Below are 24,123 nucleotides of genomic sequence, written 5' to 3'. Positions count from 1 at the left end.
TCCCCGCGTGTCCTCTCCGGAGCCGCCCCGCCCCGCGGGAGGAGCCTCCCCCTCCCTTCCCCTCCCTTCCCAGCCCTTCCCCTCCCCTCCCGGCGGCGGCGGGGGGCGAGGGCAGCGGCGGGAGCGCGGGCGCGGAGCCTCCGCACCATGGGCGGGCGGCGAGGAGCGGCGGCGGCGCGCAGCCGGCCCCGCAGGGGCTAACCGGGGACAACCGGGGGTGGCCGGGGGTGGCAGGGGGTGGCCGCCCTCGCCCCGCACCCGCGGAGCCCAGCATGAACTGAGGCGGGCGCGGAGGATGGCGAGCGCCCTCGGCCCGCGGTGGCCCCGGCGCCCGGCAGCGGGTGGCGGCGGTGGCGGTGGCGGCGGGGGGCTCCTCTTCGTGCTGCTGTGCGCCTCGGCGGGGCTGCCCCGGAGCGGCCAGCAAGTGCTGCGGATCGGTGAGTGCCACCCGGGGGCTGCCAGCCCTTTCCCCTGCGCGTCTCCCCCCTCCCCAGGCTCTGCGCGGTGCCTCCCTGCATCTCCCGCGGGGTGCCCCCTGTCCGGCCCCGGGGGTGCCCCCACGGACCTCCCGCATCGGGGCTCGGCCGCTTCGGAAAGTTTTGAGGTGCGGAGGGGAGCGGGGGGACGGCCGGGAACGGGGCTGGGGCTGGGGACGAGGCGGGGCCGCTGCCCACCCGCTCGGGACGGCGGGGAGAGAGCCGGCGGTGCGCTTCGGCGGCCCCAAAACGCGCCCCGAGAAGGGATCGGGGGATCCCCGGCTCGGGTCGGCAGCTGGGACAGGCGAATCGCGACCTGGCGGCGTTTTCCCCAGCCCCCGTCCCGCTTTGGGGATGTGGCTTTGCCCTGCTTTGGTCCCGGCCCCTAACCCTCGAGGGGGGGGGAGAGCTCCAAAAGTGCTGTACATACGTGTGAGCCCCAGAAAACAGGGATTTATTTTTAAGTTGAAAACCCCGCACCATGGAAACAAGGCTTGGTTCACAGGAAGCCTCTCTCCCGACAGTGGGTTTCTTGTGTCAGTCAAGTGAGACGGTGAATGCAAAGTATCGCCGGAGTTAGGGGTTAGGGAAAACTGCGGAAAAGCCGTGGGCAGAAGCTGTCGCGCTTCTGTTGCCCTGCCTGCCCCTCTCCTGCTTGGCGAGTACCGAGCACGGAGCTAGTAAAGAGAAGAGAAGCCACCCTGGAAGATGCACCGGTGAAGGCAGAGTCCTGCGTGAAGCAGGAGATGGATGCTTGTTAACCTGCAAGTGTTAACCCCACTCGGCTTTTCTCACGAGTGCTCCTTTAGAAATCAAGTGGGAGACGACTCCTAGGCTTAGAGAGCAAGGGAGCTGATCACGGAAGCATTTAGAAAAATTAAGGGGCACAGTCCCTCAAAGTGCTGAGCAAAGGCAAGGGGAGAGGAAAAAAAAAAAAAATAAACCTAAAGGCACTCTGCAACTTGCAGCTGAAAAGCTGTACATACTCAGCTGCTCACGTTCAGCGTGCTCTCGCTTCTTTTTTCTTTCTCATGGGGTGCAGCTGAAGTTTGCTGCAGTCTCCACTCACCACTGCCCGTGGAGCTGTGCCCCATTTAATGTTGAGGGGAATGGCTGTGTACATGCACACAGCACATGAAATGCCGAGCTTTGTGCTTTCACTGAGCAGGAGATTCAGGGCCAGTGAAACTTGTGGGAGAAAGTAAAACCTGATCAGATAACTTGGATGCATGCTGTAGCAGGATGCCTTGGCAATACACTTGGCATGATTGCTGCTGCTAGACTGCCTTAACTCACTTGGCTTTACCAGGAGTAGCCTCTGAAGTAAGTGGAGCATTGTAGAGTTTAAAGGGAAACATGTTTGCCTGAATGTAGCCTAAATGCTTCACTCCATGCAGGGTGAAGCCTTGGCTTCTCAGCTGGCATTGGCATTGCACGGACCCAGGCAGACATTTAGGGTGTGCACACCTCCCTCTGTCAACCTCCCCATTGCATAACTTGCATTACCGATTATGTTCGGTCTAGCGAGGTGCCCAGCCAGTTGCCCACATTGCTTTTCCTGAAAATTGCTCTGCATGGTTTGCAGGCTGCGAGATGTGTGTGTCACTCCAGTGCAGATTCACTCTGACAGGGCGTGCGGCGGTGGTACCCTGATACTGATTATGGTCTGCTACTTCTGCTACACTATAAACAATAACAAGAGTGGCAAGCTGCTCAGCTTTCACTCACAGCAACAAATACACATCCAAAGAGATGCTGCTGGAGAATGAATCCTCCTTGTGTTACGTGGTTGTGAATGCATAAAATATGAAATGTACTCTTATTACTATAGTTACCCTGCCTATAAAGTAATGGTGTCATAAAATATTAATCCTTCACATCAGTTAACAGGGGCAAGTTTCTCCGTGGAGTGTGTCACTCTTCGAGGTGACAAACAGAAGTACTGGAAATAACTCCCTCAGCGCTCTTGGTGATAACATAATAAAATCATTCCAAAGCATTTCTGAGTGAAGAAAATGCTATTAAGCCATCAGATTTTCTTCGTCGTGTTTTAGTTAATTAAGGAAAGGAAAGCACTGCTTTACAATGGTGCTGCAGTTTGCTGCCTGAATTAATACACTGGTAGTTTAATTGCATTTTCCACTGTTAGGGAGCTTTTGGATTTTTGTGATTTTGTTGGCTTATAATACAAATGAATGGATTCTTTTGCTGGTATTTAATTAGTTGAGAAGGGACATGCAAGTGATAGAAATTCTGTCTATTTCTCAGCATCTAGGTGATGATTACTTTTCTAGTCCTCTAAACAAGAAATGAGGGGTGGCAATACGAACAGTAAAACTGATTCACTAGGACAAAACAGAGGAATTTGAGATAAGATAGAGTTTTCAGTTTCTGGTAATACAGTACTTGAATTTTAGTGCCTTACTGAATATTTCTTTCACGTTTATGCTAAAAAGCTTTTTCCTTGATATATGAACTAATTGAGCTGTCCAAGGAAATACCATCTTTATCTACCCATAATCCACTAGACTACATTATATAAAGGTATATTTAAAGTTCATGACCCTAATATTTTTCATTTAATACCAAGGAAATTCTAGTTTTTACATTGAGTCAGCCTAACCTTCTGGCCTATCCTACTTGTACCACTTGCTTAAAATGAACGAACTCAAATAAAAGAAGGGAGAATACAAATTAAGACAAGCAGGCACCGAATTGCAGAAACAGCCTTAAAAGCACTGAAATCTCAACAGCAACAAAATCTGGTACTAATGCTGGATGCAGAACTGTCTTATTTCTTAGCGTATTATCCTTTGGGCCATTACAACTTAACCTTCTAACTAGGCTATAAGAATAAATTTCAGTGCTATCGCATGGTAATTTATAAATAGTAGTCATTTAAGTTGTGCTCTGGATTAGACATCAAGAATAGTTGAGGAACTATACAAGTTATTAATATATCGCTGAAGTTAATTAAAAAGAGAATGTGCCACTTTTTAACAGATACATGTAGGAAGTTACGCTTGGATAGATCTTAGAATTAATTTCTAAAACGAACAATTCCTGAAAATGAGCAAATGAGTAATTTTTAGGTTTCATAGAAACAGCATTAGCTGGTATTAACTGAAGAGTTTCTATTTCATCAGAAGTAATTTACCATAGTATTTTGTGTGTTTCTGTAGTTAAATGGAATATTTGAATACAGGTTCAAGATCTGCACTGATTTATTCTTTACTTCAGCAAAATTCCCAGTGGCTTAGCAAGTTGTGTTTTCAAAGATGCAAGTCTAGCCCCACAATATGATTTAAAACAGAAACAGAAATCAACCTAACCTGTGAAATAGAGTTTTTCTAATAAGTTGAAATTTTCAATATGGATTTGAAAATATCTGTTTATATTTCCCCAAGCAGGGCTAGAGCTGGGAGGTTTTTCCTGTGTGAGTTTAGCATTCCAACACTGTCAGAATGATAAAGACAAAAACCTAATTAATTTCACTGCAAATTTGCTACATTTTGTCAACCCTTTTCAAGATTTTATTTCTGCAGGGTTGTGAAGGGAATGATATTAATACATATTTGAGCTTCCTCAGTGTGACATGGCAAAAACTATATTTAGAAAGTTCTGTCATATTTTAACATCATTAAAAATGCTAATTAGAAAACAAAAACAACAACAAAAAACCTTACCAGGTGTGTAGAAGTTATTCTGTTCCATAAGGTTGTAGGAAGTGTGACTGCATTTTATATCATAAGATGGCATTAACCTCAGCTTGTTCACTAGATCCCAAATACTCAGAGGTTCATCATTTTACTACACTATAATTTGCTTGAATTTCCTCATTCTGCACTTAACAGAAGACTACCGTGCTACAAGTACTTCTAAAGGATTGCTACCAAAATGTCCAAACATCAGTCTCCCTTCTTGCTGGCTTTGATAGTACTCCATGAAGTGTGAGACAGTGCAACACCTTGCTCACGTGCTTTAAATGGTTAATCAAGTCAAAAATAGCCTAAAAGAGGTGGATGAAAAATGTATTGCCAGCACTCCAGTGGCACCCCAGTGAAGCTGTACTTGGACACAGAAAGGTCAATGGAGCTCAGTGGCCTTGATGCATACGGTGATCTCAGGGAAAACACTTGACTGCATTATGATTTGCATGGTTGCAACCTAAATTATTAAAATCAAAATCCCATTGGCAATTTCTTTGTCTTCTGCCATTTAGGCTTGATGATGCAGAGGGGTGAATTACTTTGGGTTCTGTACCATTGTATTTCCAGGCTTTTGTATCATGAAACATGTTGGGCATACTGGGTTGCTCCACTGGGGAATATTAAAAAGTCATGAAGCCAGTGTTCAGCTGATGTAAATTGGCATCTTTTTATTGAACTCAGGGGAGCTATGCTGGTTTAAATTGCCTGGAGAGCTGTTTAGACATACTTAGTATATTAGAGGGATGAAACTTTCATAATTCCCCAACTGCCCTGTCTACTTACCACCCTTCCTAATGATGGGTAGAATCAGACAAAATCAGGTCTACATGTCTTGTTGCCCTTGTTTTTTGACAATCCATTCTCCAGAGAATTATTGTATGGAGCTGGGCAATGATGATCACTGAGTGTGTGCAACTCACTGGTGTTCGAGTGAGAAATGTGGTTACATCACCAGCTCTTGGTACCTCAACAGCAGCACTTGCTGGATGCCTGTGGCACTGCTAGAAAAATGTTATTGCTGGGATGGTGTGAAGTGCTACTCAGTATGTGAAGAAGACTGTAGAAAAGAGGTTCATTTTCCAGAAAACTGGCAGTATGTGTCTCTGTTGTCAGAGTATACCTAAGTCCTAAATATCTGCTTTAGCATGAAATAGATGAGCTGTAAAAGCATAAATTATAGTCTTCAAATAGCATAGAATACTGCGGCTTGATGATTATGCAGCAGGCAGCCAACCACTCACAGCTGTATTAACAAAAACTCCGAACATGAGTTGCTTCTGTCCTGGAACACTTGTCAGTAGAGGATGAAGGAGAAAAGCAAACAAAAGGTCCTGAGACCAGAGCTCAGAGGCTTCAGATAGTACCAAGGGAGATGAAAAACAATAAAAAAAAAATGCCACAAAGGTGTATTACTGCTGCATTTTACATCTCGGAAGATAGGTGATTAGCTATGGCACATTTGGTAGAGCTATCTTTGTCAAAAATCAAGTGGGTTACAGGAAAACAAAATGGAAAACAGCCAGGTCATTGATATCTGTGCTGTAATAATTTGTTATATTCTCTTAACTTATGCAAGGTGTATCCTAATGGACAAAGCATGTCTGTAGTGCTGCAGTGAGCTCCATGTGGGCGGATAAATAGGACATCCTGCTGTGGTTCACCAAGGCTTCAAATGCATTTATATAGCACATGTGCATCAGTTCAGACAGTTAGGACTTCAGTAAAATAAAGGATGAAATCTTCACAGCAATGAAATAGATGAAATTTTGCCAAAGGATAAGTATTTTTCATCAAATATTTTGTTTATGCAAAGAGATTGACACTTAGCCTAGTAATTCTTCACATTCATGCACAGTGCAGTGACCACTGGAGGAAGAACAATCCTTGTAAATAAAATAAATTTTCTTTGATTTTTCTTTCTTGCCTAAGAGCTTATTTTTCTTCAGGTGTAATCGATTTTTTGATTACACCTGCATCCTTCCCAAAACCTAATTTTACATATTCAGAGGACATTTGCCTTAGCATCAGTTCTTGCTGTAGCTATAAGCTCCTCCATATGGCCCTGTCTTCACTTAACATTTTCTAGTCAGACCACAAGTACAATCTCAATACTGTTTTTTCATTATAGTCTGTTTTATAGATCCTGGTCAGTAATAAAGCTTAAATCCTGTCTGTCCATCTTTTCCCCCCTCCCGACAATATTTTAAACAACTGCCTCTAATCTTCTTTTCTCAGAAAGGCTTGATTTGACCAACTAGACTATAGATTGTGCTGCAATAAAAAAAAATAAAAAATAAATCCTGTCCAAGAACTGATTAGTTTTACTCTACAGCTTTGGATCTGTAACCTGCAAGCCCAGTTTGTCCTAGTTTTTGTTGACTTTAGGTTTTAGTTTGCAATAATGAGTTTATGATTTCAGGAAAGCTTTACAGTGGGAATGTTATTACCCTTACCTCTCTCTTTTTTTCTCTTTCTGCTGAAGGTGATTCAGTATTACCTAGAAAATAATTAGCTTTCAAGTGATATATTTGTTCTCACTGAGAAAAATCACAATTCAAAATTAAAACTGTTTCATTATTCCAAATAGGCGCCCTTTCATTTCAACCACAAGAGTAAGTATCTGATTGGGCTGGTAAAATATCTTCTTTTTGTTTTTCTCTGGCAGTGCAGAAGGTTCCCTGTATTATTTTTACAGCATCCCCTGTACCTGCACACTAAATTAGGGTGGCACAAAACTGGGAAACATGAATGAGTAATACAGCATGGCAGTATGGTCAAAGAACTAGAAATGGTCTAAAAGGCTCAGTTTTGAGCTTCTTTTTTTTGGTCCATCATCCTCTTTGCAATCACACCTTCTAGTTGTTTGTGTCTGAGCTTTCAGATTGTAACACCAAAAATTTAAAAGATGAGTGTTATAAATTCTGGTAGCACTGAAACTGCTCCCACATGCTGCCATTGGATCTGCCCATGCAAACTTTGTCTATTTCAAGGAAAATTATGTTTCCAACACATTGATTCTGGCTAGGGTTCAAGACCTGCTATCCTTCCATATTGCTAACTGGCATGGAGGCCCTGGTGAAATGCTGAGTAGGTGGAAGTGACAGTCAGAGCAGTATTTCAGGAAGTAAGGAGCAGAACTTGTTTAGAGTGAGCAAGTGTGAAAAACTCATTGTTCTACATAAATATGAAGGGGCAGCAAAACTTCCCCTATCCGTTACACCCAAGCAGTACTTTTGCTAGAAGTATGATCAGAGATGTGAGGATTTGCTTTTTCTGTCAGATGAAGAAGGGACAGAGCCCTCCCTGAATTCAGTGGTACACCACCAAGACCTTAAAATCACCGTGATTTTGCATCACAGTGATTTTAGTATACAGAGAATGTTTTTTAAAAGCACACTTTTTAAAAGATCAGACATGCTAAAATATAAAAACATTCACTGCCCTGTAAGTAATACAGTCTTTTCAGTTCTAAATGGTTTGGACAGAATAAGCAGGAGAGACACTAGTGTATGCTGTGGATCAAAGGATTTGGGAAAAAAAAAAATTAATAGAACAACATTAGGTAGCTGTAAGAAAAGAAGAAACAATATTTGAAGATACGAGTTTATTTTCCACATCCCCTGGGATATGTGATGGAGCAAAGTCCTGCCGGAATGTTTATACTGCCCTTGCTGCCACTCATTTCTACTAAAGATCACCTCCCCTTCACCTCCCAGGGAGAGATGTGTCATTAATGTCCTCAGCATGCAGGCCAGATTCCCAGATGATTAATTAGGCTTGCCTAATCTGCCACTGCTGTTTCTGCAATTAATGGCAGTCTGTATGTCAGCCTAACATATTGTAAGTATTACTTTAGCTGTGTATTTCTTTAATGTCCAGTATCTTCTCCTGTCTGAAAGCTTTGGCCTTCATGGTCCATGAAAGTACATGCGGAAGCCAGTAGGTTTCTAACTCTCTGCTCTCCAACAGTGAATAGCAAGAGCAACCCATGTATCTGGTCTCACAGCTATGCCTCTAAATAAAAAGGCTAAGAAAGGCTACTTCTCTTTACAGACTTTGCCGTACTTATATCTTTAGACCATTATAGCTACAGGATACACTACTGCAGGATATTGTAGTGTAATAGAACAATTAAATGATGAACAACTTATATGAATTGTGCTATTCTTAGGGAAAGGGGGTTTATATAAATTGGGTTTAGCATGATTCTGCAAGACGGTACTGAGAAGAAAAGCTGCATGTACCTTATGTTTTGGGCTCATATAATTTGGAGGCAAATCCCTGGAAATTGATGTTTATGGGGTCTACCATGCAATGAAAGGTGGAATTGAGCTCATTTTGTTACTGCCATAATTCATGTAGTATTAACTGTATTGTATTTCAACAAGTATTGTCATGAATAATAATAACCTTGCGATCTTCCAGGCAGTAGAGCTCAGAGTACCTCACAGAGCTTCTATAGGTAGTTTGATTTTATGGTTGGGGAAGCCAAGTCCAGACAACTGAAGTGTTTTGCTGGCAAACTTGTGGCAAAGCTGGGAGTGAATCGACATCTCTTGAGTGCCACCACATTAGACCTCTGTCCACTGCATTACAACTTTGACATTTTCTTAAAGTTTGTATATTAGGTGAATATACGCATAGATCCATGGAAATTAGTAGTACAAAGTGCTAAGAGTTGCTATGGAAGCCTAAGTGTATTTAACTAAAAAGATTATAGGTAGGAATGAGAAGTCGTGTCTGATGTCCTGTCCTGTTAGCATACACTTGGAGCTTAGCCATGGATATGAAGTATAAAGTAAACAGCACAGACCACCCTGACATTGGTGGATTCTCTGAAGAAGCAGAGCATGTGTTGACCTGTCCTAGTTTATGTAGAGACTAAATATTAGGTGCTGTATTTGACCTTAGCCAGAAGCCCCTCAGAGGCCACCAGTGTCCATATCCCTTTTAAGTGCCTTTTTACTGGTTACATTTCTTAGCATCTTTTCAGCATGGTTTGTCATATCCTTGACAGCCTCTGTCTTTGCATCTGCTCAGCAGAGTGGTGTTCTTCTGAAAATAAGGCATAAGTCTTAGCAAAGGATGGACACTTTTAGGATACAGTACAATTTCCATTTTTCACCCCTGTATATGACATTTGAGCTGTATACAGTGATATAGACCCAAACCTTTCTCAGTGCTTACAGTTTGCTTTTATTGTCTTGATCTCATCCCTGACAAGGATATGAAGAACTGAAAATTAGATGCATTAAGATGTTAACATTGGGAAGAAAAAAAAAAAAAAAAGTGCAGCTTTTGCTTTCTCAAAAATAACCTTTTCTCTCCTTACCTTCAAGAAAAATACAAGAGAAGCCAAAGCCATTTTAATCCTCCTTCCTGCCACACAAACTGCTTTCTCCTAAATGTCTTGGGGGCGCTGTGCCAAACTAGTCATTTTTATAAAGGTTATGAATAGGAAGCTCAGACTTGATGGAATGTGAAAAGCAGTTTATGTGAAATAGTTACTTCATTTTTGAGGAACCGCAAATTAATCTGTATTTCTCTGGAATGGTCCCAAGAGATTAGTCTCAAGACATCTGAGGCCATATCAAGCTTAGAGACTCCTATCAGTAGTCAGAGGAGAGGAGGCCAGGTTGCTGCAGCAACAGCATGACATATGTAAAACTCTATTTGATTATGTTGGTATCACAGAAAAAGCTGTTTAAAAGTTAGGTCAGGTTTTTAGCTGTACTATACTTTTCCAAAGACTGTCAGTCACTGTCAGATTGGCCAATGAATCAAAATGCATGATGAATAACTTCAGCAATCTCATGTGTAAAGCACGTTTGCTGTCCACATAAAATAATTTAGTAATAAGATATTGGAGAGCTATTAAAGAAGCTAGTAAGAAGCCACATAAGAATTCTTCACTGCAATTTGGAGACAAATACAATTATAATTTCTGTTTAAAATATTCTCATGTTTTGTTTTTGAATGCTTTTATTCATCTTAGGCTTCAGAGAAAGCATAGGAAATTAGTTAAATTGAACAGATGATCTTTGATAGTCTGTTAGAATGGGAGAAGAATGAGTAAATATACAAGCTTCAGGAAGGACATAGACTCACTGCCATTCCCTGATGATTGTTCAAAAGTATTTTGCATGATAAGCAGTGCTTTTGCTAAACAAAATTGTTTAGCTAATAGAATTTTATGCCCCCAATTCATTCATCCATGTTTAAAAATATTAAATGTAAAAGACTTTAGTAAAAGAATGTAGTAAATGAGGCAGAAATCCTGTAGAATAATGTATATAGTTAGGTAACAAAAGATGGGTTTTGAAGTTGTTTGACATTTCTCATCTTCTTGGTTTTCACCTTATACTTTTATATGTTTATATAAAAAAACCTTATGGTATCATTTTCTATGAGTGTAAAAAACAAGCAGAAAACCCAGAAACCTTCCCTTGATGCCCAGTGGGCACGGCAAATATGACTGGTGGTGCAGGAGCTCTGTGATGCCGTGTAGAGACACTTGCCACCCATTGCCAGTAGAGGTGGCTGTTCTACAGACCCAGCCCTAGAGAAAAACAAGTCAGGCTACTGCTTGTGTTTTTCCAAAGGTGTCTGGTGATGAGAAGCCCAGGGGCAGCACAGGCTTCTGGCTCATAGGTCTCCAGGCACCACAAGAGAAAAGGAACAGGTTAATTCCTGCAGATGCGGGCAAAACGTTCACAGTGCAGACAGGTAAGGTCTGTCCATTGGTAAAACACCATCACTGTGTCTGCATTCATAGCCCTAGCCCATCAAATCTTAAGTCCCTGTATGAAGATATTCTCAGTAAAATGATTATCAGAATATTTGTAAATCATGAGAAAAATGAAAACAAAACAAAACAAAAAATTGGTACTCTCAAGAACAGCTAAAACCTCCTGTGTTCAGACTGATGCAGGATCGGGGAAATGTCACTTCAAATGGCTAATATTTGACAGTGTTATAAACAGCTAGAGACACAGTTGTATAGTGGACAATGTCAGGAGTCCTTTCTTATTGACAAATGCTACAAGGTCTTATTGACAATGCTTACAAAAGGTGAGACAGAGCTCCCCTCTGGGAAAGCTCTTTTGCCTTTGCTGGATGAGAAGCACTTACAGTACCTAAATGATCAGCCAGCATTAGCCTGGCCAGCCATGTAGGTCTGGTCTATATGATCAAAGCTTTGGGTCTGCTGTTTGGTTAAGGACCTTGGAAATTTGAGGTGTGGTGACAGGATGGTGGTAGCAGCAGCACTGACAGCTGTGGGAGTGCAGTCTGATTTCTCTAAAACAGACCTGCTTGGACAAGTCAACATGGGCAATTCTTATCCTGAAATTTTACACAGTGAAATACTGCGATTGTTACAGCAATATGCCTTTCCTTCATGAGAGCTTTGTGTTCTCAAGTAAGACCACTAAAGAGGGGCATATTTTTCTGCCTTGAACAATTTTCCAGTTGTTTGCCTGCTAATGGCCAAGTAGTGCAGAAAGGAGAACTACAAGGTTTCCTCCTTCTCCATTTGGAAACAGTTCAAGAGAAGTCCCTCTAAGGACACATAGGATCCTTGTCTGTAACACATCCCTAAGCTCGGTGGCAGAGATCTGGGCAGAGAGGGAGCTAGCTGCAAAGAAAAGCTTAGTATTCAGGTATATGAGCCAGCATGTAGGGGGACTTTGAAGAGAAACCATTTGGTCTGGGCCTGCGCCGAACTTTACTTGGGATGATTTGCTCTTCTGTGATCTACGCTAAGCTGTCGCAGTGGTGGTGTAAAGATGACTTCGGCACTCAATTAGAGCTTGCTGCCATGCACAAAGCCCCACAGAGCAGAACAGAAACAAACGCAAAGTTCACCATGCACATGACTAAAGGAAGCCTGTGGTTGTAAGGAAGCCAAATGTCAATGCAGTTCAGTGCAAGTGGATCGCTTGTCTGTGCAGGAGCCTTTAAACTTCCAAGCCTTGATCCTTTTGTTTCTGTTTCCCCTCTGTCTGACAACTTTACCCTGGCCACATGCTCCAGGTTATGGTTCAATCCAGCCACCAAGGCCACTTTCAGAATTTTGATGTAAAATGATGTCTTTTTTTTCTCTCTATCTCTGATCCAACAACTTGTACACAAAAAGCTTTTTATTCTTCCAAAGCTGCTTGCTTTTAACTATGCCAAACCACCCCAAAAACTTATCAGTGGGCAGTGGGACACTGTAGCTGAAGTCTAATATGAGTTGATGCTTTTTTGACTGTAACTATCTTGACAATTTTCATTTCACGTCCAAATTGTTTACTTATCTGCTAGAAACATATGTTAAGAGAAGTTAAAGCTCTGTTGCCCAAGGTGCATTTTAATACAGGAGAAGAACTGCTTCAGATATTTCACATTACATCTTCTAGCTTTATCTGCTGCTGTAAATTATAAAGCTGCTCCATTGAACTGAATGAAGATTAAATTTTTGAACACTGTTTTCTGAAGAATGCAGATTTTTCTTTTTGAAATGAAGAATCTGTCTTGCATCAGTGTGGCTCACTGCACACTTTACTGCCCAAGCCTTTCTATTTTTCTGCTAGGGTGCCAGGCTGTTCCCTGGGGACCAAGTCCTGTTGGTGATCTGTGTACTGACATTAGAAAGCATCTGCAGATGGAGTGAGTGTGGGATGTGCCCTGAACAGCAATTGGTCTGGGAAACTGTAATCCTTATGCTGTCATCTTGACACCAGATCGGTCATGAAGGAAAATCAGCTAGAGATATTTATCCTCTCATCTAGACCTTCTGTAGTTGTACAATGTAGGTATGATATACAGATGTGTTTTTTTTTTTTTTTTTTTTAAAACAGTTGCCTGCAGCTTCCAAGTGAAATACTTTTGCACTGCCATTTTACTTAGACACATGCCTCTATCAGGCTGAATTCCTGGCTTCAATCCCTCTTCTTTCTCTTAGCTCTTCCGATGTGGGGAGTTCTCATGTGTTTCCTTCCTTCTGTGCCTAATACAGGCCCCTGGGAGGAAGGTGAGTGGGTGCCTTCTTTAAAGCAACATGAAACATAAAACAACTCAATCCAACAGGATCAAGTGTTGAAAACAGTTCTGTTGCCTCTGTATACAAGGGTGAATTTAGTTTCTTCCTATGAACTGTGTTGCATACATGCACATATGCACACAAAAGCCAGACATTGCAGCTTCCCCAAATGCTGTTTGCTCAAAATTGCTACATGATTATTAGACACTACATGGGGCCAGAGGACATTAACCAATGTGGGAAGAGTGCCAGCATCGTGGTTCCCCATGGCCTCTCTTGTATGTTGCCCTTGTCACCTTCATGGAGGGGAGACACGTTAGTTTGGTACCTCTCTTCTTCCCCCTGTGGCAGCTGCACTCCCCTTCTTTCAGGAGCAGCACATCAATGTCTTCCTTAGGCTGAAAAGAAAAGAGTGGTCACAAGCACGCCTGGGACTACTGCTGGCAGAGTCATCCAAGTGAGTGTGTCAAGGCCCCATCCACCATGTCATACCCTTCACCAACACAGACAGCCGGGGTGGCAGTATAGGTCTCACTTAGCCTTTCTATGAGAGCTGCAATTTAGCACAGAGTCAGAGGAAATAAAGGAAAGTGTTTTCTACTAATTAGATGTCTATAAGCTTTATGCCCTCTGGTTCTTTGCGTTAGATGGGGGTGTTTCTCTGTGCAGATTACTTCTGTGTTAATCAGGGTGTTTCACAGACTACTTTATGTAAGCAAAAGTCAGCCCAGGTTTCCATAGCGTATTGAAATACTTCGCACAGCAAGATAATGAGAAAGGGTGATGAGGGAAAAGATAATTCTTCTTTATAAATCCGGAATAATTAATATGACAACTACTGTCTTATGGTCACTTATGTACTAATTTATTTCTACAAGTCCATAAGCACCCATAAGGGTGGTGAGATCGTACCTTTTCTTCCTTTTCACAAAGTTAATTCCAGGAAGCCATTATATGAATCTTCATCCTGAGTATTTCTGTGAGTGTTAAATTGTTATTATGCGTGGTCAGTACAGCAGCCAAGATGGCAGTGCCTCAGGGCCAGCCTGGGGAAGGGAGGGCAAACACTGCATGGTAGGGGGTGGTGAGGGGAACATTTGTGAGGAATGGCCCTGTGGACATCCAGGGGAGAGGAGGAGGAGGAAGAGGGCATGAAGTACCGAAGGTATCCACACAGAGGTTCCCGTGCAGCCTGTGGAGAGACCACGCTGGAGAAAGGAGAAGTTAGGGGAAAGGTGTTGTTTTAACTTGTGTTTCTCACTGTCCAAATACATCAAATATATCAATAAATTAAATTAATCTTCCCTAAGTCAAGTCTGTTTTGCCTGTGATAGTAACTGGTAAGTGACGTCCCTGTCTTTATCTCAACCCATGAGCTTTTTTGTCTTATTTTGTCCCCCTGTCCTGTTGAGGAGGGGGAGTGAGAGAGCAGCTGGGTGGGCCACTTGCAGCTGGCCAAGGTCAACCCTCCACAACTAGTATGGAGAAAAACTGATAAGTATTATTTCCAAGACATATATTGGAATTGCTCATTTTTAGCAACGTCTAAAATGAGTGTTGTGAAGCTATTTCTCTCCAGTGGTTTTTAACTGCTGTTGTAAGGGCTGGAGTTTCTTAGGTGGGAGACTGAGCTGCTCATTGATACCAGCTGACTGTGTGTTTGCACAGCAAGAAATAGGATTTTTAAATAATTTAAATAACTAAGTTTAAAAGATGCAGAACTCTCTTTCCTAGGAAGCTGTAATCAATGCTGGAATTCCTGGCTTTTGTACTTGTAGCTCAGCTATTTGCAATATCAAGAGCATATTTTATTAAAATTCTTAGAATGATGCAGTGATTTATGTTATTTTATAATTAACATGAATATACATTTTTATTAATACAGTCTCTTCACTGATTGTTGACCCATAATTCCAAATACACAGGAAAAATCTGAATGTAATAACAGTTACTGCTCATGTCAAATTGTCACTTTTTTACATCTTCTTATCACTGCTGAATTAATTCATATTGCAGAATTAACAAAAATCAAAGAAACATTTTAGAGGAAATATTTAACATATTCAGTTTCACATTTTAGAATATTAATGTGTGCAAGTCTGCTCCTTCATTATTTCTGTAAGTTAAAACAGGCAGGATACAAAAAGATGATGGTCAGCCATACTCCGAATTTAACCCATTGGAAACAAAGCTTATAATTAAAATATTGATTCCTAGTAAGTAAAGTAGTGCTATTATAAACATCATGGGCAACAGGTAAAAGCCCAGTGAGTGCACAGACAGCTTCTCCAGGAGGTTTGATTTGACATGAGCTTTAAGCTGCCTATCTTCAGCAGATAAAACTGTGAAACTTCTTTGAAAACCAAGCTCTTATCTATGAGTTCTTATGAAAAATCTATGAGAAAACAGGGTACAAAATTATCTCTTCTGATTCTCAGTTCTTTAAGTGAGAGATCACTTGGTCTCAGAAAAAATATGACCCAGAAGCTATTTTAGCTCTGTTTCTCCTAAAGTCAATGAAACTGTTCCAGTTTATACTGATGGGATTCTGGCAAGTGTATGATTCTGACAGAAGAGAACAGTTGGACAATTTACAATGGTTCATCCAAATTGCAAATGAAGTTCTGGATTTCATTAGTTTGAGGAAATCAATGGATAAAGTCCTCCTCCTATTTTCTTTTCCTCCAGCTGCTGGTTTTGTTGAGATCTCCAACTTTTGCAAAGGTTTTCTTCTTTGCCCAGCTTGTTCTCATCAAAGCAGAGGCATAGAAAGAATGTCAAAAATCACTGGTTTATAGTAAGAATAGATGTAGTCAGGTGTAAATTATTCCAGCTACTGGTGGTGCTATGAACAGGATTGAATAAGAAGAGAGCTGGAATGTCTTCTAGCCACCATTTCTAGAAATAGCGTAATTATTTACATACAATTCTGTGACTGGAGCTAGCACAGCAAACACTAAAAGCACAAACCTCAATTTATATAGAAGAATGTCTTAGAAAGAACCTTCCCTTCTTCGTACAGCTTAGCTTCTGAATCAGTACATGAATATATCAAATAAGGTCAAGTATGATACAATTCTGGTGTCACGCTGAATTCATGGTAGAGCTAATATTGTTATAGTCCTGTCGTGACTGACATAAACCTGTCACATTTTCAGTAGGGTGATTCATGAAAGATACAGAAGAATCGATGGAGATAAAAATCAGTAATGCAATAACAGCACCCATTTTATAATCTTGCTTGTAGTGTACCGAGTAACCTGATTAAAAGAGTTGCATTTAAACGTAATCTGGCAAAACTGTTTATAAGTGATTTAGGGAGAAGGAACCCAAACTGATCAGCTTCGCAGGTAAGCCATGGTGTAATATATCTGTCTCCACAGGACACATGGTCCCTCATGCTGTCACTGAGCTCTCTGCGAATGGGGGGCAACAGGCAATCCCCATATCTGTGAAACCTGTTCTTGACTGAAGAACTGCAGGCAGCCTGGTAGGTTTCTGTTTGATGACTTCCAAAGTGAAATAGAAAGACCCTGTATAGTGTGCTGCAATGTTAAAATTCTGGTCCGTATTCACACATAGGATCTTAAGAGGGTATCTGTCTCCTCCTTGGACTGTGATTCTGCCTGAGTATTTTAAGGTGAAAAGAGGTCATCCTGTTCCACCTACAGCTACTAGGAGTTGTGTGTTCTGTATTTTTGGATGAATTAGCTCCTGCCAGTCTCCATGATGTACTTGATGGACTCTGGAGTGTGTTGCTGAAAGAAAGGAGAGATAACTGTGAACATATAAAATACGAGATTGCAACATAGTCATCATGTATGGATTTTATTTTTTTCCCCACACATTCATCTCAAAATACACAGAAGTACTTTGGGTGCAGTCTGATAAAAATCGGAAGAGTTCCCTGACCTCCAAAAAGCCACACAGACTTACATCATTCAAGGATCCGTGTCTGTTCAGTTTGTTTGTATTGCATACTAAAGAATGAAATGTAACTGCTAGATCCCTTTTGCTAGATAATGATGCTGCAATTATTCTGAGACACACTAATGCATATATTGCAAGTAAAGGAAGGCAGGAAGAAGAGAAAAAGGGAAATAAAAGAAGAAAGAAATAAGAGAAAAAGAAAGAAAGAGAAAAGAGAGAGATAGAGAAAGAGAAAGTGAAGGAAAAGAGAAAAAGAAAGAAAAAGAAAAGAGAAAAAAAAAAAAAGAGAGAAAGAAAAGAAAGAAAAGTACTTAGAAGGATCCAGGAAACAAAGTGTTTGATGACCTAATGAAGCCTAGAATTGTCTTCTGCTTCTCCCCATCCTGCAGTCACTGTAACCTCAGTTGCCTTTCTTGTTCCTTCTTGAGGTCCTCTCTGCAGCAGCACTAGTAGTTCTTTTTCTTCTCCATTTCCAGACACCTGTCCCCCAAACTACTAGCTGCCAAGAGGCAGCAGAGCTGTCTCCAAGAGACACACAGTCATCAGACCAAACCTGCAGGTAATTGTTGAGCTCTTCCAGCAGTCCTCAAACTGTTACAAAATTTGTAGGAACTGCAAAACTTTGAGACCTCTCTCAACTGTCAAAGTTGGCTAGAGTTGGCCAGTGGTTTAGTTATTAGTGTTAGCAAGACTGAGACAGAAGAGCAGAGAGCATCATTTTGCAAACCTCATTTTCTTAGAAAATCTGGCTGAAGAGGGGACTTAATTTTTTTGTCTTAAATCAGAAATTAAATCAGATGTATCTGATTTCTGAACCCACAAGTTAGATTATAGCTGAGATAGCAAAAATACAGATTTCCCCATTCTGCACCCTGTGAAACTGTGTAATCAAAACCAAATTGACGCTGCTATTGCAGCAAAGCCTGTGCTTTTGTGAAAGGCTAGATCTGGGGAGATTTGTTTTCCTTGTGGGGCAAAAGTGGATTAAGATGCTATGCTAGTTCCATTCAAGCCATGCAGCATTATGCCAACAATATCTTTCCTTCCTCTCTAGCCTGGGAGACAGTGCAATCAGGATGCAGACAGACATCAAAGGGAAAAGCTTTGATAGCAATTTTTGGAATATCAGGCCCATCAGTATTGCTCAGCTTTCTCTTCATTACAGGGAAACATGTTTCAAGAAATCAAGCAGCACAGGAAGTTCAGAAGTACACTGATGTTTATTATTCAAAACGTGTGATCTACATCCTTCACACATCTCAAAATTTACCCCGTTCTGTTATGTTATGGGTGATGAATAAAGCACAAAATCAAAGAGAATTTTTCGTCTTACTGTAAAAGCCCTTTACAATGCAGAATATTCACAGGTATCTTCATAAACGTTCCTTTAAACATTCATATGTTTGAATCAGAAGGAAGAAAAGAAGCCTTTGCAAAGACAGCAGAGAGCCACTGAAGGAGATAATGTCCTTTAAGGTGGTGGTGGAAGAGGAGCTGGGGCTTATGTGGTGTTTTCTCAGTGACTCAGACTGCTGCAATATGCAAGAAGGACACAGAAATGTTAGGAAAGCAGGCAATAATTTGTATGGTGATTCCTGCATATGGTGATACAGTTTGTACTTATGGGCCATATACAATAACAGGGATGGCAGACCTTCTGAAGCAGTACTATACGGTTTCACTGTAGGCTTTTGCTGACATAGTAAGGTAGCTTATAGCCCTCCAAATTCCTATCCGTCACCATTATTCAGTGTGTGCTCTTTTCCTCTGCCCTCACAGCCCTCAAAATTGAAGCTGGAGGCTGCTTCAGAAGCTAACAGACTTGCCTTATAAAGGTGATCGCTTTTATGAGATTCAGTGATTGGAGTTCTGCTACAATAACTCTTTACTGTAGTCCTACTATCTCCTGTCATCACGAGCTCAAGCACCGAAGACACAAGGAGGATAAAGAAAAGGAAATGGAATGAAAAAATCTTAGATAAGAGTGAATTGGCAGGTTGATGATAATCTTAAGTATGTGGAACTGCATTTAGGCATGTTTTCTAGTTAAACTGTAGTACTTTACAGCATGCAAAATTCTTAAGAGATTATAGAATGCAGGGTTTATTGCAAAAACTGTCATGAAATTCCCAAATACAAATCTCTTATCCTGGTATATAGTGATGTGCCCCAAACTGGAAGGAGCACTGCAGTATGAACTAAGAAATATAGAAATGTGGATGTGCTTATAAAGCTACCAAGACGGTATAAAAATGTATTTGCAGCTAATGGGCAATAAGGATTTATTCATTTTTCTTTCATTAGGGATGCCTTTGTATTAAGTTAAGACTCAAAATGTTCAGTATTTCTGGCAGGAAAAGAAAAATCGAGCAAGTTGGGAGAAAGGCAGAAAGTTTCCTGGCTGTGTAAGTCTTAAAAATTCAAATAACTGGCAGTGACAAAACAATGACAACTCTGACTGCTGCTGACAGTCTGCTACTTTTACAGTCACCTTCCAGAGCTTTATTGCTTATCGTCAGACAGCACAGTTGGCCCCAGTGGAAAAGACAGGTTGCTGCAGATGACAGGATTTTTACAACGGGCAATCATGATGGCATTAGTGTTTATCCACTGCAGTAAGTATATAAATCACAGCAAATGGGCTTCCCCTCGGAGTCAGAATCTGTTGTTTTATTTTTGCCCAGGCACAAGTATTTATCCACCAAATTGTGAAATTGCCAGACATAGTTTATGCCTGGTCCAGTGAGCAGTTGGAGTTTACTTTCCACAGATCACAAAACCGATATTAGAATGCCACTTGGAGACCCAGATGTTAAATTAAAGGAGGTTTGTGGATTTATTAGCGAGCTCTCCCTACTCTGTGCGAGCTAGAGGTGTTTTGTAATTTATCTGTGTACATGAAGAGAAGGTTTAAGCAGGTGCTGTTCCTCTTAGGGGGTCTTTGGTGGGAAAGTGAGGTAACGTGGTATGTATTCAGGGCAGCACACTGTCCTCGAGTCCTGTGAAACTCATGGATGTAAGCAGCTTGGAAACAGAAGGTTAATTTTACCCAGGTAAACACAGATATACAGTTTTAGCTCAACAGTCAGACTGTTTATTGCTGTAGAATAGGCACTTCCCAGAAATTGTTACATAAATGAGAAGAATTACAACATAAGCATGTTTGGAGCTTTTCATTCTGGTTTTCAATGTCAGGCAATATCTACTTTTACAGGTTTGAAAGGAAGAAATCAGAAACCCTTTAAAGGAGAATTATGGAATGTTATCCCTCAAGAAAACTCTTTCCCAGCTTCTTATCCTCTACTACTACCATGCATGAATTCTGCATTTAATCTTATTTGATGTAATCACAGGTGTTCTCATTCTCCATGTGTTTCATCTTTTCTTGAATCCCACTGATCTCTCTGTTCTTGGTATCACCTTGTCGCAACACATTCTGCAAGTTAATTGTTATTTGTATCAAGCAGCATTTTCTTTTCTCCATTTCAGATTTCACTGAGTACTTTCTTTTATCCATAAGTATGAAAAGGATAAACTGGAGAGGATAATCATCTGCCTGTACCACTCTTGCTGTTTGCTGTATCTGCATCCCATTTGCTCTGCGCAGTTCTGTCTGTTAGCAGTCCCATCCACAAAGGTAGAACCAGAGTGGTGAGACAGTGTTTATTCCCCTTAGTATTAGCAGTCAAATCCAAATTTTAGTTGCAGTTAAACAAGGTGCTGTTTGTTGAGGGAAGAGGAAAGAAACAGCTAAGAGAAGGGAGAGTGATTGCTTTTCCCTCTGGAGGCATCCTGCTGGGAAATTTTGGTCCTGAGAGGAAAGTTGTGAAGGTTAAGCAACAGTAGCAGGAATTTCACAGCTTGGAGCTTGCATCTGTGCTTTTGCTTCTGCCCTCTCCCTTTTGTCAGAAAAGGATGCCCTGAGAGGATCAGCATCTTCTGATCTCCCAAAAAAGACATCCTATTTCCCAAACTGCCCTGCAGAGGTGAGCTCTCTCCTGTAAAACCCTGCTGTGGCATTGTTGTTTTTTTTTTTTACATGGCACTCTGAGGTCACCCAAACATGATTTTTATAGCACTCTGCCCTCTGCCTCTGGAGGGCATTTTCTTGTACAGATCAAAGCTTAACTTTTCTCATATAGAAAGCCTATGATGTTAGCCTCCAGGTGTACAGCTATAGATAGGTACTGACTTGTGTGTAGGCACTGGTATAAAGGAAATGGTAATTTCCCGTATGTAGATTATAACATCAAGTATAACATCAAGCCTTCCATCCTACATAAAGTTAACTTTTCTGAAAGTGGGCTATACCCCCTGCTAAACAACAGTTTCTTTGAAAATAACCTCCCACCTTTTATTCAGCACCTTATTGTCTGGAGTTATCTCAATTGTCTCATGCTGTAGAATGGTTTTGGTCACACTGTGAGACAGAAAAGATAGACCCTTGCTAGCTATATTTGTCCACAGGTAATGCTATGTATTTTATGCAACAGCAAAATAAGCACCCATATAAATATACACAGGGACATGCTCTCTGATCTTGTCTGGAAAGGCTAGGATGTTTCCCTGGGGCTGTGTTCAGATCTGGAAGTAAAACACACACTGATCTAAATGATCCTGTGGGCTTTTAAACAGAGACATGGCTTACCGCACCAAGGCAAATGCCATTTTTCTTTAAGTTCAGAAAATGTATATATGTGTACAAGTCAGAGATGTGCATGAGCAACCGCAGAGAGCAGGGTCCACTGTCTTATTTGAAATAGGAAAGCTATCTGTGAAACAAAGAAAGCAAAAGGTGTACCCTTGATGTCTTACATGTCATCTAATTTTTGTGCTACAAAAAACAGGAGTCTAGTTATTTGTGCCCACATTGCTGTCACCCTTGTCTGTTCCCATTTGTATAATATATCTCATGCCCATTGAAATGGGTTTTCTGCTTGCAAGCAGCAACTGCTTTCAGCATTTTCTTTAAAACAGGTGTTGTGCTTCATTGCATTACAAACCAGGGAGCTGCTATGCTGGGCACAGTATAACCAAGTGCTTGTATCTTCCGTGTGGGATTTACAGAAGTGCTGTAATTTGGCTTGATTGCACCAAATGTTCTTGATGGTAAAGCCTCAGACTTCACTGGAGTAGTGTTAGGCTCATGTCAAGCACTTCTAAATATTTCTCTCTGCTAGTTCTCTGTCCTCAGCGCATCAGCAGATGCAAAGCAAGACTCTTTACTGGAAAAGTGATTTTTTTCCAGGTATGTGTTACTGCAAATGACAAAAGATAAGTTCCATGTCTGACCAGATGCTTGGAAATGTGCCAGAGGTCTTTCCTGGTTGTCCAGCCCTATTAGTGCATACAGCAACATTTATATTTACTAGTCCCATTGTTTTTCCTTCCAGTTCAGGAATTCTAGCAACTACAGCTCTGCTGAGAATCCATTTTTGATTAAAAAAAAAAAAAAAAAAAAAAAAAAAAAAGCAATCCTAGCAATCCTATAAATATATAAATTTACCTAAAGCTGTGTCAAGAAGAGCTAATTGGATTTATTTATTTATTTACTGGGGGGGAGGCTTAATAGCAGGACAGAAAGAGGTACATTCTAGGACCCCTGAGATCATGACAATAGATGTTCCCAAGAGAGAGACACCTCTGAAGAGACGAAGAGTCTTTAAAATGTTCTTTACAGCCATATTGCACCTGCCAATACTTCTTTCTTTTCTCAAAGAGAAAAGGAAAAATACTAGTCATACATGTAGGTGGGCACCAGTAGTTGAGTAGGAGGATTTTTTTCTTATTTTTGCCCAGACTGAAAGTTACACTTTTCACCAAGAAGCAACCCTGAGGAATATGAACAAACTGGAGAAATTCACTGTTGTATGCCAAATTCAAATAACCCAGGATTACTTGAATGAAAATTACCTTCGCTATTCCTGCTTTTCATTTTCCTGGAAATCTAGTTTTTCAGAACTCTGAGAAATATGCAGCATGCGACATTTACCCATGGGAGTCCCCAGAGGCTTGTAAGGACATATGTACTTGGATGTCTACAGGCAAGCGGAGCCAGCTCAGTCCAAAGAAGGCTTAAATGAATTGGAGAACACAGCCCAGGGTAACGTGCTGTGTTAAGGGAGTGCTATAGCATGGCTCCACAGGTTTGAGTCCAGTCCTTGCTTTCATTCAGCTGTCTTGGAAAGCCAATAGAGATGCTTAATATCTGTGTAGACGTGCCCTGACAGGATGTCTATAGTGCAAGGTGCTATACAAGTACACTTTTACCAAAGAAGCAAATGTGAAATGTGATTTGAAATAGGAGTGAAATTCTAAAGCATCAAGTTTATATGCACTTGGTAGTATAAAAATTACAAATCAATTCAACTTGAGAGGGTCACTTATCACTAAGTGGTCTTGACCCATGATATCATGGAATAATCTGTTATAGGGAAGAACATTGTGAAGTTGCTTAGTTTATAACTACAGTAAATAGAAATAACCTTTTACTACCTAGGTCAAGCAGTTCATTTTGCAAGTAAAAAACAAAAATGCATCATCTTGTTTCAGCGATAAGCATCTTGTCCTCATAATCAGGTAAAAATAATACAGGCCTGAGGACACAGACTTTTAGCACTGAGAGGTTATTCTGTCTTTCAGTATGGTATCTTTAGATGTGTCTGGGCATGAGGCTCTCCCAACATTAGCAGAAGGTGCTGTAAATCCGTTGAACAAAACAGCTGACGGCCCCACTCGTGTGGCTGCAGGCATCTATGGTGGCTGAGCTCCAGTGCTCTCACAAGATGCCTACCAGTGGTAGGCTTGCATTAGGCTTCACTTCTGGACCATATATTCTGTTTTGTCTTTGTCCAGATGTGATGCATCTGGCTTATGTAGTCCAGAACTGCTCAGGGATGCAAGCAAAAACCTGGTGACTGAGGACAATCAGAATATTAACTCCAAAAACGTTTTGAGCTGTAGCATACCTGCTCCCTACAAA

General features: G+C 41.2%; 1 protein-coding gene across 4 annotated transcripts in view; it reads left to right on the top strand.

Annotated features, from left to right (window-relative positions):
• Window positions 1–295: 295 nt before the first annotated feature.
• GRIK1 (glutamate ionotropic receptor kainate type subunit 1) overlaps window positions 296–24,123 on the top strand; it is a gene marked incomplete at its 5' end in the record, with an annotated part of 163,673 nt that continues 139,845 nt past the window's right edge. For 2 of the 4 annotated variants that reach the window (XM_084532377.1, XM_084532376.1), the window contains one exon: window positions 296–437. In XM_084532377.1, coding sequence (XP_084388503.1) covers window positions 296–437 — 142 coding nt within the window. Of the gene's footprint in view, window positions 438–16,594; window positions 16,702–24,123 lie in introns of those variants that run through there. The other 2 variants (XM_084532379.1, XM_084532378.1) reach the window with 2 other exon arrangements.

Source organism: Aythya ferina (assembly GCF_964211825.1).
Source record: "Aythya ferina genome assembly, chromosome: 1".
Lineage (NCBI taxonomy): Eukaryota > Metazoa > Chordata > Aves > Anseriformes > Anatidae > Aythya > Aythya ferina.
Note: the sequence above shows the minus strand (reverse complement) of the source record. Positions and strands in the feature narration are given on the sequence as shown.